Raw genomic sequence first — 14042 nt, 5'->3', positions numbered from 1 at the left:
CAAGTTTTGGGAGCAAACTGCTCATTGTGTGTTCATCTCTGAGATCAGGGTATGTTTAAGTTAAGGGATCTTCTGTGACTGAGAAATGTGTGTGTATGTGTTCATGTGTGTTTTTGTTCGGCGGCGGCCGCACTAATGAAGCCAGAGAGCAGGAATCCTGCAGGAATCCATTTCAGTCTGCATTCCTCCTGATGTGGAGCTGAGAGCAGAGACAGAGAGCAACAGGCTACTGGAGATTGACCCTGTGTGCATGTACACACACATGCATGCACACACACACACACACACACACAAATGTGCATGCACAAACCTATTCTACCCCCCTAAAACCAAGTCTAAGCTGTCAAAAGCAGTCTCCTGTGGGTTAGTGTACATACATACACACACACACACACACACACACTAACATTCTTAAGACAATAACAGCCCCTACTGGGTAGAAAGCACATAACATGACCACACAAACACACAAAGCGACCCTTGCATGCATAAACCCACAAACAGACGGAGCTCGGAACACACACAAAACACACACACACACACACACACAGGATACACACACATTGTTAGTAAACAGATTAAATTGGAGAAGCTATTCACACTGGCATGCATGCAGGGACACACACACACACACACACACACACACACACACACACACACAGCCAGACAAATATTCAGATGCACATGAGCATCTGTGTCTATACACACACACACACACACACACACACACACACACACACACACACACACACTGCAGGACCACTTCAGGTTTCATCATCTTCTTTTCCTTTTTTTTTGTTGCTTTCTTTCTCTTGAGAGCCAGAGGAGGAGGAGGGGGGGGAGGAGAGGAGGAGGGGAGGGGGTGTCTCATTCCCTCTCTTTTGTTGCTGCTGGGGAGAGAGAGAGAGAACACATATCCATACAGAATGCTCTCTCTCTCTCTCTCTCTCTCCAGCCCCATTCACACCCACACACTGCTCCCTCCCTCCTCCTCTCTGTCTCTCTGTCTCTCTCTCTCTCTCTCTCTCTCTCTCTCTCTACACACACACGCGCACACAAAGATACAACATCAAAGGAGCCGACACCGACGAAGGATTACTTCAGCCACACACTCACTACCCCCGCCACCCCCGCCACCCTGTTTCTCTCCTGTGGAACCCCCCCTCTCCGCGGGCCAGACTTGGTACGGCCCAAGCATTCCTGCCAAGTAGCTTTCACACATGGAGGGGAAGCTTGTCTCAAGCAATTGCTGACAAGCTACAAACAAGACAGCCTCCCATTCCCTCTCTCCCCATCTCCCCCCTTCTTTCTCTCCCTCTTCTTCTTCTCCCTCGCTTTCCCCCCTCCAGTCTCTGCTCCTCACGCCTCACACCCTCCCCTCTTCACCCTCCTCCTCCTCTCTCTCTCTCTCTCTCTCTCTCTCTGAGAATGTGGGGGCCCCACTGGCATAAATTGTCAGCTGTTCCTGGGCGTACTCTCCCCATGGCTCCCTAAACTCACATAAGCCCACATATGTGGTTGCTGCTGGGACAAGGGTAACCCAAGTCAGGCCCCGCTGGTGGCTAGTGTGAAAAAGTACACCGGGGCCCCCGAATAATGCTGCAGTGTGAAGAGACGCTATAATAAGCTGCAACAGATACTGAGGCCTAATGGTATTGCAAGGGTAACGTGGGTTTTCGTTAATGCACCAACATACCATTATTATTAACGGGAGGCTTCATCATGCACAAACAGGGTTTTACATGTAATATGCTTGTGCACTACTCACTTCTTCCCTGCAGTAGAGGCCAGTCTATCCAAAGCCACAACTCACAAACAGAATCAGCAGTTCATAGTTCTTATAATCATACATGTTATGTGTTTCTGCCAATGGAGAGGCATTCAGGTAATTAGTGTTTCTATGAAGATGTTTCCACAATAATCACAGCCTTTTCCCCGAGACGCTCCACGTCAGGGGTGTGCTGAGGTTTCCAGAGGTATGAGGTTTGATTTTTTTTCTGGAACCATTTTGCATTTAGTCTTATTGTTACTGAGCAGCCATTGTTGCCCACTGCTGTGTGCCGCCATCTAGTGTTGACTTTCATTCTGTTGATTCAAATGAAGCAACACATGAGTTGGAAATTGTATAAGCACCAGTTCACAAACTCCAGTGTTGTTTGCTCTCTCAAACACAAGCAAACAATAAAAGTGAAAAACATTTGCTGTATATATAAATATACAGAAGGAATCATATGTTTTTTTCGTTGTAGAGAGATCAAATAAACAATAAGTCAATGATGGTGATTTTGAAATTGATTGTTCTTCATTCCCTTGTCTGGTCAGATAAGTGTAAATCTGACAAACATCACAATTACATTTCTCTGATGGTTTTCTGCAACTTGCTCAGACAGACTTTAAAATGTAATATATGAACATAAGAATGAAATACCACATGTGTATATCCCAGAGTTTGCAAGAATGCTAATTTGCATCTGTTGTGCCTATAGTCAGGTGCAAAAGATTTTAAAAAAAAAGAAAACAATGTGAGACTGATACAAAACAACCACAGAGACCAGTTCACAAATACACAAATAGAAAAAGGTCAAAACGTTTGACACTTAACTGTATAAGTCTCAACACTTGTAGAAAGTGCTTGTTTCAAAATGCACAATCTAAAAGAAACTTCACATGTGTCTGACAATTTGTGAATTCACTATTCTAACCAAAAACAAAGAAACACAATTTAAATAAATGTGAAATGCTGCCTTTATATATTGTAAATCTTGCTAAATGTTTTGTGTGCATATAGATGTTTAATAAGCTCTAAGGATTTCAAATGAGTACATATATATTTAAATACACACACACATAGTTGTATATCAATCCCAAAAGCATCTTCAACAAGTGCTGGACCAAGCAGACACAATGTTCCCACAATAGTTAGAACACCGAGCTGTTCCCTATATTGATTGAGCTCCAACTGAGACAACAACCTCCCATCCTCTGTGATGAGCTGTTACCTCATGCAGCACCTTCAGCCTCCACTTCACCCCTGTTTTTAAATGCTCTTTTATACCGACAGCATATTGAATCATCTCCCAGCATCCAGTCTCTGTCAGCGTCTGCTTCTTCTTTATGATCCATCCTGGATTTCTCTCCCCATGCTCGTGTTTGGATTTGTCTGAGCTATCTCTAATTTTTGCACTATTCCAATCTGTTTCACATCTACATGTTTGTCTGCACATGCCTCCTCCATCCTCACTGTTTCTTATTATGCTCATTTTAATGAGAACAAAACCAATTTCAAATGTGCCTCTTGTCACTTGCTGTCATTTACATGTGGTGTGTATCTAACATCTGTAATAATGTGATGAGGCACGACTGCACATGTGACTCAATGACAAGTATATTTTAGACATCCAAAATATTCATTTAATACATTGTTATCATTAGTATTATAAGTAGGAGTATTAGTAGTAAAACATATTTTGTACTGAGCTGGTCTCAGTACAAAATATGTACTGCCTTAATGTTTGAGTAATTGTGTTTTGTGTCAGATTACTCTGATTTGGTTTTATTTTATATATTTTTTTCCTGTATTTTTCCTGTACTGCTGTAAAATCTGAATTCCATTGAGATCAGTAAAGGATTATTTCTTATTTTATCAACCATCAGTACAACACAGACCTTCAAGATGGCCCAACAGTCCCCATAAAATCAAACCTGTTCTCAGGTCTGCCTTGAAAAAAGATTGAAAATCTAAACGAGTCTGCCTACTTAAATAGATTCAATAAAAACAAACAGATCATCAAGGGTTTCATCTCAAATCAGCAGAACCTGACTGTCAATTATTTCTTACTGCAGACCATGTTACAACACAACGTTCTGCATATTTGGCTGCAGATGAGTCAGTCAGGAAGGATGCACAAATGTGATTCATGAGCAAAGCTCTTCCTCATTCCTCTCAGGTCACGACATCTCCAGACAGAGCCCTCATCTTCCTCCTGCCTGGATAAACACAGTGCGGCCCCGACTCCAGAGGCGTCATATAGCCCAGTCTCACCCTTCATCCCTGCTATACTCTCTGACGGAAACATAATATTCTGCATGGAAATCTTCTCTCTGCATTAGAGCTGAAAAAGGTGGACGATAAACGAATGCTTCAAACAGAAGCTTCATTAAATAATTTCATTACTTGTCATGCAGGAGGTGAACGTGTGAGAATTTTCTGCTTTCCTTTGTTTTTAAACTGAATATCTTGTGGTTTTGAGCTGTGGATCAAACAAAACAAGATACTTGAGGATGTCACCTTGAGTTTTGGAAAACTGAAATAGACAACAAACAAATTGATTAACTTAGACAAGAATCAGCAGATTAATCAGTAATGTAAATAACTGTTGCAGCTCTACTCCAGATAAATATGTCCTGTGTGGGCGGCATTTACATATTTTCTTTATTTGACCTATAAGATGTTAATGGTGAAAAACAATTTTAACCATGCTTAACTTTAGGATGAGTCTTCCTCTGATTTTGCCACATCTTTTTTTACCCAACTTAATAAATTGTATATACACTGTAGTTTACCTCATAAAAACAAGTATAGGCACATAAAGGCTACACAATGCTTTGTTTTTTTTCGGTTCCCCAGCTCAAGTCAAACAAGTGTAATTCAATCACAAATAACACGATATAAAAGGCAAAAATTTATTCAATCTTTTAGCAGATAGCAAGAGACAGCTCATTTATTTCTAAAATCAATTTTTGAAGAAACATCTCTTTATGTGCACACATTGCATTTACTCAGTAGAAGGGGAGGTGGAGGTTTGAAGTAGAACAAGGGTGTCTTGGATCGAAGTGGCAGAAAAGATCAATAAAACCAGTAATGACACCGTTTGTGTTGATTACGATTCAAAAATTCACATTACAAACAAGACGCGTTTTTCCCTTTTGAAAATTGGCAGCCTTAGAAAAAGACAGTGGACGAGGAACCACCCAAAAATGCACATGCAATGATGTCAGCACGCCGGCCCCCGGGTCACATCCCGCGACTCGTGGACTTGTGTGAGACCAGCAGATACAAAAGGAGGGAGAGACAAGTGGTATCGTTTCAAAGTTAGCGCACGGACAGAGACCCACCGAAAACCCCCCACAGGACCGTCTCACTCCCATGATCCCCTCCGACTTCAAGTACTCCAACGGTTTGCCACACTTCAAGTATTCCTGCCAAACCTTCAGTTTCATCACCACTTCTTAGGTTTACAACATAAGCTATCTTATAAGTGCACTCAAAATTCATCTATACATAGAAAAATAATAACAATGAGTAGCAGTAATAGTTATAACAATCACTTTACATTTCATTTTATACACAACCGTGATGTTATAATTACTTTATACCGTGGCATCGCATTCCCCCCGCCCCCCCCCTGAGTGTAATGTTCAAGTTTAACCTCTTGTATGGAAATGCAAAACAGGAACGGCAACCTTGGTTTGGTTATTTAAATAATATTAGCAATCGGTGACAACGGCGATGATTAGAATCAGAGTGACCACGCCTTCGCACAGAGGAGTTGTGCTCGTGTGTGTGACGGATGCAGTATGTACAAGCCGCTGATCGATCATGTGCCTCTGGTTTCACTCGGGTTCTCTGGTGTCAGACGCTGACGGCCTTCATCCTGCAAAATAAACATTAGCGTTAAGAAGCAGACCGGGCGAAATAAAGGAAATCAATGCAGATATTGAGCGCACGTGATCACATTGGACCGTCGAGTATCGACAGCTCCTCCTGCAGGACGTTTAGAGGGAAAGTCAAATACCTACTCATCTCCTCGTTTCAGACCTTCGAGATAACGGCAAACTAAAGCCGTTTTCAGACACGGACGCCTTTGCCTTTCACATGTGAAGAACGCAGCAGGAGATTGTCAGACGTGTTCACAACAACAGGAAAATGTCTGGAACATTCACAAGAGAGGTGGTGACTGGGTGGAGCATGAGGGAGGCAGGACAAGACGTACATGTTCTGCTGCAGAAAGCACAGATTGGTATTTACAGCACATTGACAGCTGAGTCAGACCTTATCGCCAAAAGCTCTTGAATCTCGACATCTTTCTAAAATGACACCTTGTCTGTGTATTCCGTTTGTGGCTCCTCTTTTTTTGTTGTTGATATTTTTTGCGTCAATCACTTGTTAGAAACAGCATGTCCACTTGCTCGCATGACACTTTCCTGCTGTCTTCTCACACGGGCTCACTCTGCCATTTTCTGGATATTTTACTTGGGGTCTGGCTGGAAAAGTTCTGGAACATGTCCAGAGCAACTGACTTGGACATTTGCGTTCTCACATACAGCCCCTCCAGAACATTTCAGGAAAACGTTCCGACTTCGGTGCATGTCTGAAAGCAGCCTAAGCATTAAGCAGATTCGCTCTTCAGTTAGGTGTTGCTCAGGCGTCAGACTTTCACGTACCTCAGATTTCGCTGCCTGAGCGGACCCTCCAACTGCCTCAGGAACCAGCGATGATGCAGCTCCTGCATTTGTACAACTTGGGGTCATGGGTGCGTATGTGGTTCCGTACATTCCTTAGTCGAAAGAACGTCTTACTGCAGAGCTACAGAGCAGAGAGTGGGTTAAAAAGAAACAGAGTTAGCATCATGGAAATGACCAGAGAGCGACAAGATAGAAACTTTAATCGACATTGATGATACAATTGTGATGCCGGGGTCGAGAGCAGAAGATTTGACCTGTGCTGAGTCAGCACCGATTGACCCACGAATGACTCCAAGAGCTTGATTTGATTTATCGGTTGGCTAATTATAACATTTTACAGAATAAAAAATGAATAAAAGATGAATCTTTATTTTTTACATTTTGCGCCAAAAGGTTTCACAGTAAAAAGTCAAGTGTCAAAAACATTTATCATAAGTGCTTATGAACTACATCTTAAGAATAATTTCAAATGTCTTCTAATATATGCATGTTTGTAGGCATATGTGGATTTCTGCAGTTTTGAGATAAAAAGTGACTAAAATTAAAAACTTATCGACCACACAGTAACTTCCCTCCCTCTATATAATAATGTTTATTTTTGTGTGCAATGTTAGTCTGATACTCAGGGTCTAGTTAGTTTTGACTAAAAGTGTTCGTATTCAGTTAATTCTTCATGAGCTCTTTGTGACCACGAGAGAAAATAAGTATTTGGCAGCAAGACCCATCATCAGCCACAGGAATTTGATTTCCCCACATGGCTTCATGTTGCACTAATGAAGCAGCATACGCAACCGTCTTTGTCTTTTAGCTTTTGTTTTTACAGAGAATAAAAAAAATTGTTAAACGAGAATTACAAGTTCCATGCCTTCTACGTTTTCTCTCCATAGTCTCAACTCTGAGGTTGTGTGTTTCTCAGTTGTTCAGGAGAGCCAGTGCTTACCGGACAGGGCCAGTGCTTGCCCTCGATGTGCCTGAGGCGATGCATAATCAGGGCATCGCAGTCCTTGTAGGAGGCCGGGCACTGCGGACAGGTGTGGGCCGCCTTTGGGACTTTAGGGGCTTGACTTCGAGGCCCTCGCAGCTGTTTTAGCCGTGCCCGTCGTACAGCATCCAGCAAAACACAGTTTTTGCTGCTCACAGCAAGTTGTTTACCTTGTTGCTGGAGAGAAGACAAAGGAAGGAAAAGAAGATAAAAGGATGAGTTGATGCAATTCTTCTAAATACAAATAATGAACTGAATTTATAGATTCTGTGCGCGCAAATCGCTTACACCAAACAACAGGGGTGATACCTGTGCAGATTTTGTAATTTTCTATAGTGTTGTTTTTCTATTGCTTATCCCTTGATGGCTTAATGTCAAGAAAAAATAAATCACAGTCATCCACATGCATCTACCTTTGACATGGCCCGCGTCACCTTGGACCCGGCAGGTTTGGCCAGAGGAAGAGGGTTGCTCCGGGAGTTTCTCCTGGGTCTCTGAACCCTGCTTTGGCTTACTCTCCTCTCCTCCCTCTCCCTCTTCACCACAGGCAGGCTGGGTGGCCCTCTGGCCCTCAGCGTCCTATGGGGGGGCTCTTCTGCTCCAAATGTATCCCCAACTTGTGACACGGAGCGCGTTAAGCAGATATCCACACTCTCCTCCTCTTTCTTCAGTCCTGCAATAGGGCCCCCTGTTGACCGACAGAAGCTGAACAGAAAGCCTGAGTCCAGTAATTTGATGGGGGGCTTGCTCTGGCGTTTGCCCAGGTCTGGTGAGGGAGGGTCGGGGAAAGGTCCAACAATTGGCACTGGGTCTGCTGGCTCCTCTTTAATGACTTTGTACAGAGGGTGGCTGTAAATGGACGGTGGAGGTCCATTCTCTGATAACTGGAGCCCAACAGGTTCATCATTCTTCCCTCTCGGTCTCGTGTCCATGACCCCCCTCAGCCCCTGGCTCCCCGCTTTCCTCCCCTCCTCCCTGGGCTTACACTTGGTTTTCTCGACCTCTTTAGTGGAGCCCTGCTTGAGCTTGGGCTTTGTTGCTGGTCGGCTTCTGTTATAACGCAGGGATCTGACCGCCTCTACAGTGATCTTATTTCTGGCCTGCGGCCTCTGTGAAGACGGGGGTGTGTGAGTTGTGAGGCCGCAATGACTGTTTGATGGGAGAGAGAAACCTGAGATAGAATATTCAGCCGGTTCTGATTTGATCCTGACTGCATTTTTAAAGAAAGATTTGTTGGTGTTACGTCGCACAGGCTGCTGGGCAGAAAAGTGGACACCATTGCCCTCCCTCACTGACCGTCTGAGTTCTCTTCCCCCGAAGGAAGGCCTGGATGCTGGCTGGAACATGTCTGGTAACACACCTTTACTTCTTGTGCTCCTGTCGCTTGGAGGGACGTGCTGCAGGACGGTCTTTGGCCTCCTTGCTGTAAGCTGCTCCACTCTGACTGGACCCACAGGCTTTGCCTTCGCTGATTTGCTGAGGACACGAGTGTTAACAGGGTTACAGAGGGGAAGTGACAGCGTCACGTTCCCATACGTTAACACTGGGGAGACAGAGCGGGGTTTCCTCCGCTTAGTCAGGGAATAGTTGTTGGCCTTCAGTTTCCTCAGTCGTTTCTTTTGTCTCCAGCCAATGAGATCCTCTGGTCTGGGAAGGAGTGCGGTCCTCTGTAGCCCCAAAACATTCATCAACTTGTACTTCTCTTGTGCTCTTGCATAATCCATCTCATCCTCCCCCACCTCCTCTACTTCCTGCTTCACTCTCACAGGGCTGCATCGTACGCTGGGCCTTGATCTGGATGTGCACGAGAGCCGAGTGATGGAGTGAGATTTTCGGTTACGTCGCGGGCTCTCTGGCATGGGCAGCAGCCTCCGGACCTCCTTGGCAGCCCCTGGAGAGGAGCGGAGAAGACGGGTATTTGGTGTTGGTGAGTAGTTCTGTGACTGATGGTTGGTGATGGCGTGTCGAGGTATAGTAGCTTTCTTTAACGAGGGAGATTTAAAGTCCAAGAGCTTCATCCTGTGCGAGGGACTCAGAGGGAGGCCGTTAAGACCTTGGGGTCTTGCCATTCTGCGCAAATTGCGCCTGGGACTCTCTTCTAAAGACTCATCTGAAACATCCAAAATCAGACTGAAACCATTGTTAATGTTGTCCTCTAGTCCCAAAACTTTTCTCCTCTTTCCTTCCCTCTGCTGGTGATGGCGCTCATGGCAAGCACCAGCATAGGCCGAGTTTAGGCCTTTGCCAGGACGGAGCTGCTGTTCCTGCTCCTTCATGAGGGCAGAACAGGCTTCCACTGCAAGCCACATGCCCAGATGGCGAGCCATGGCGATGACTTCAGGCAGGTCCTCCTGGCGAACACAAAGGGTGGAGGAGTAGGAGAAATCCAGCAGCGATAGAAGGCTGTCCTCACTGAAACCTGGGGGGGGGGGGAAGGAGCCTTTATTAAGATATACTGAACCATGAGTAATCATTGAGGGAGAAAAAAAACAATGCTCCATGTACGGAGGATCCGAAAGATAGCAGGAGAAGTGATAGCAAAGCGTAAACATGACGGTGGAGACTGATACAATATGACTATGGCTTTAATCAGGGACACTTCTGCTTCTGACTTAAGACACAGCAATACATGCACTGAACTCGTAATAAGCTCCTGAAATTGCGAGCGAGTGGGCGCGGTGACGTTTCTAACATGTGACGTGTCTGACATGAAACTGAAAACATTTTAAAGAATACAAATATCTCAATTTGGAGAGAGTGGAATACTGGAACGAGAAAACTGGAATGAAACCCATGAGCTTTTGGTTACAAAGGCCCATGTGCTGGACTCATATTCTATGTCGTGCCTCCTACGTCACCCCTCATCTGAACACTCCAAAGATTTTTCTGTTGTGAGAATCTCTTGCTGCATTACCCATACGTTAAAGGTAAACTTTGGACATAATCTGGACCCCATTGTCCACACATTGTGCAGAGTTCATGTCTGAAAACAGCTATGGGACCGATGTGTAGGAGGGAGGGGTTGATGAATATATGTGGTAAAATATCACAACTTCAACACTAGCACCATTTACCTTCTCCAGGTTTAGTCGTTGGTGGTAGTTAGAGGATCAGTTTGGGGTTTTTGGGTTGGAAATATCTAATTAGAAGTTAGTTGACTCCTCTTAGACAAGGTGCAGGTTCAGTCTGACCATAATATCGAGGTCAAGCCCCCCCAAACTGAACACAGCTCAGTGTTAGCCTGCAGGTATCTGCTCTTACCAGTGAGATCTATGTCTGCTTTGATGCTCGAGTCCATCTCTGTGAAGATTTCCTGGAAGTGATCGCTGACCGCCGCCAGAACGGCTCTGTGGGCCGAGTAGGATCGGCCGTTGGTCCGCAGGGTGATGTCACAGAACAGCCCCGCCTCCCGCTGACTCCTCAACTTGCTTAGCATGTCGTCGCTGTGGGACTCCATCGTCTTTGTGACACATCCTCTGCCACCTGGCCCCTGACAGGAGCACAAAGAAACAGTTCCATCATTATAGGAATATAATAAGGGACAAAGCACAGCGAGATTAAGTGAGAACGAAGGTGAGAAAGTGGGAATCTAAAATGTGTGAAATGCAGAAACGTTAGGCTCTGACTTCAAACTTGTACTTCAACTTGTCAGAACAGCCTTTGTTCCTCCGACATGCCCTGATTACCTCTGTTTTCTTTGTGTGGTGACTCTGACACTCTGGACAGCCTAGGACAAAGTCCCTGATCTGGAAGTACATCCCTGTGAAGGAAAACAGTTATTTGAAGATGAGACATAAAGCAAAAAAAAGAAAGAAAGACAGGAGGTAGTAGGGATTTCAAAAGACGCGTGCAGTTGTAGAATTGGCTTTAGATCTTGATGAAAGACACAGAAATTTAATGTCTCACAAATAACAAAAGTGGGGGCTTTGTCTGAGTACGTTACTTGATATCTGATTGATTCAATCAGTGGTGTGTAGCGGTTTCTAATGTGCCACTGCTTCCTAACAAACAGAAATGAATAAACTTTAGATAGAAGATAACCAGTAAGCAGGGGCAGATTCAGGGGGCACTAGCCACAGCTGAAATCTACTACTGTCCTTAGTAGTTTTTCAAACAAATTACTCACAATAAATATATCCAATGATGTGTGGCTTTGCTCAAAGCTATAGAGTAAACAATCACATGACTTAAATGGGAACCTCAAGTGTAAACTGTGGCCCCTGGTGTAGAAAAAGCCCTGGATCCACCTCTGCCAGCGAGAAATCTGCAGGTGTGTTACAGAGTAGAGACCCACACACAGTCAATAGAAGTCAGATGTTCATACCTTCCCACCAGTAGTTCTCAGCCACACATTTGTAGGTCTCCTCCTGGGAGAAGTGGCGCTGACCAGGCCGCCGCCGGTGAAAGGTGGAGACGGCCTCGTGTCTCCGGTCCTCATCCAGAACCTCCCGGTAGTTGATGAAGCCCTTCTCCAGCTTCTTGCGGTACAACAGCCCGTCGATCAGCTCGAAGTTGGGCGACCGGCGTGCGCGGGGCCCGCGCCCTGGAGAGACCCCGGCTGCCTCCACGTCCCCGGTGCGCACCGAGTCCCCATCCGCCCACGGTTTGGACGGGTCGAACGCCCCAGAGTTCGCGTACTGGGTGTTGGTGCAATCGCCGGCCATTTTTACAAATATTGCTACAAATCAAACGCTGTGAGGAAACCCTCACTCCCTCTTGTTCTTCTGTAAAAACAAGCTTCCTCCTTTGGCTCGGCCCGGGTCGCCCCCTGGTGCGCGTCACGCCGGTGCCAAACTTTACCCACCGTGCCCGGACAAAGTCCACGTGGATGCGGTGACAGCAGACAACAGACCCCGGCCCGAACAATGAGCCCCAGCACACCCTCCTCTACACCCGGCTAGCAGTCGGACTCCGGCGGCTAGCTTAATTCAAACGTGTCTCATTAACAACTAAACAGAGTGGATTTCCTTTCAGGTGAAAATCCCCATCAGATGGGGGGTCAGCAGCATTTCACTGGAGGGTCCTGCTGTCAATCATCACTTCTCACCATGCAAACATTTACAACAACTTTCTGTTTGGTCTCAATCCGGTCAAATATTTGCTAATTCAAATGTTTCCTCACCGTCAACAGACATTTTAAACCCGTCCATCCGAGTGTGGATGAGAAATTCAGGCAGCGGAGCAACGCGCCAAGTGATGTAAAGTCACCGGTTTCACCGCGCACTCTCACGGGGCTTTCGCCGCCGACCCCGCGCCCGCAGCCCGCCTCCCGTCCGCTTCAGGGGCCGGGGGTGGCCTCCGGTGCTGGGTGTCGGCGGGCAGCCTCACCTCCGGCGTTAACTTGAGATCTCTTCTCGCCAACTCGAGTCGGAAGCAACATGATGACGCAGCTATCGGCTCAGCATCGCCGCTCCGAACGAGCTAAACGCGAGCTTGTCCCCGCGGCGCAGCCCCTCCGCGAAAAATGTTGCCAATCGCCGGCGGAGCGCTTTCAGAAGCGGCCCAACGAGCTGCGGTTACAGGCCCAACATAGTTCGCAGCCTCCCCGCCACCGCAAAGCTCCTCCGGGAATCGAACAGTCGGATTTTTCAAACTCGTAACCTTCTGTTTGTTGCTGATCCGCAGCCTAACCGAGCCAGCTCCTCCCCGCCTCCACACTGAAGCCATTGGTCGAAGCCTTAAAAGACCTTCGGCCAGACGCCGTGTGATTGGCGGAGGGCGCTGTCACTCGTGTAGTTCTCGTCTCCCTCGCAGTCATGGTAGGTTGCTCGCTCACGATGCCTGTGTACTAGTGGAAGTTGAATCCACCCAGCCGACATGTTTCACATTCACGACGCACTTTACGCAAAAAATGTCCCGTTTTCATCAAACTGCAATGAAGAAGATATTTAGCCAGAACGAGTGAGAATAAAATAACTTCACATTTTAAAGTCTTGTTTGTCTCTGTCGTCTCAATGTCGCACAGTAATATTGCAATGCAATTATTGGCTTTGGTTCACATTTCACAAAATAGCCACAATTTCTCAAAACTCTTGACACAATATACGGTCGATTAAATATTTAATATTTTTACATGATAATATAGATTTAATATTATAGAAGAAAGCCATTACCATATTGTATTTTCATGTTCCATGTTGAGTTGTGTTTCAATGCCTAAAAATTCTGTCGGGATAAAAGAAATGCATATATATTGGCCGATATCGATAATTATGGTAAATGTCACATTATTATTAGTTGAAAGACAATTTGTCTGTTGTGGATTTAAATTCTTCTTTGTTGACTGAGACTTGTCCATAAAAAAACTTGAACAATAAAACATTTTATAAATCTGTAGTACCTCAGTTATGTGTTATACCTCCTCTCTCTGCTTACACAATGCATAAGCATTATATCAACATATATTGAACCTTTGATATGTTGCTATTGACAAGAATTATATTGTGATAATTATTGATAGTGTTTTAGCACTACACGCTACCGATCCCAACTGAGGAGGCATTCGTCTCTATGTTATACTTGAATATTTATATCTTTATAAATATTTTGTTTTCTCTTTTGGGCTTCTGTATGCATTTTAATCTATGTTATGTTG

General features: G+C 45.3%; 1 protein-coding gene across 1 annotated transcript; it reads right to left on the bottom strand.

Annotated features, from left to right (window-relative positions):
- Positions 1–4669: 4669 nt before the first annotated feature.
- si:dkey-229b18.3 lies at positions 4670–13113 on the bottom strand. Its single transcript, XM_035174523.2, has 7 exons — positions 11772–13113; positions 11134–11207; positions 10709–10937; positions 7861–9866; positions 7406–7624; positions 6445–6586; positions 4670–5654 (listed from the first exon to the last, which is right to left on the bottom strand). The coding sequence occupies exons 1-6, from the start codon at positions 12109–12111 to the stop codon at positions 6482–6484; spliced, it is 2973 nt and encodes a 990-aa protein (XP_035030414.1). The 5' UTR covers positions 12112–13113; the 3' UTR covers positions 4670–5654; positions 6445–6481.
- Positions 13114–14042: the final 929 nt, after the last annotated feature.

Source organism: Hippoglossus stenolepis, chromosome 13 (genome assembly GCF_022539355.2).
Source record: "Hippoglossus stenolepis isolate QCI-W04-F060 chromosome 13, HSTE1.2, whole genome shotgun sequence".
Classification (NCBI taxonomy): Eukaryota; Metazoa; Chordata; class Actinopteri; order Pleuronectiformes; family Pleuronectidae; genus Hippoglossus; species Hippoglossus stenolepis.
The sequence above is the reverse complement of the archived record's forward strand: the minus strand, read 5'-3'. Positions and strand labels throughout refer to the sequence as shown.

Bases quoted from the DNA above. Each gene is read 5' to 3' on its own strand.
- si:dkey-229b18.3 (XM_035174523.2), bottom strand. From the start codon at position 12,111: ATGGCCGGCGATTGCACCAACACCCAGTACGCGAACTCTGGGGCGTTC. The intron at 11,208-11,771 runs GTATGAACATCT...TTTCCTTCACAG, and splicing joins TGAGAACTACTGGTGGGAAG to GGATGTACTTCCAGATCAGG. The intron at 7,625-7,860 runs GTAGATGCATGT...TCTTCTCTCCAG, and splicing joins TGACGCGGGCCATGTCAAAG to CAACAAGGTAAACAACTTGC.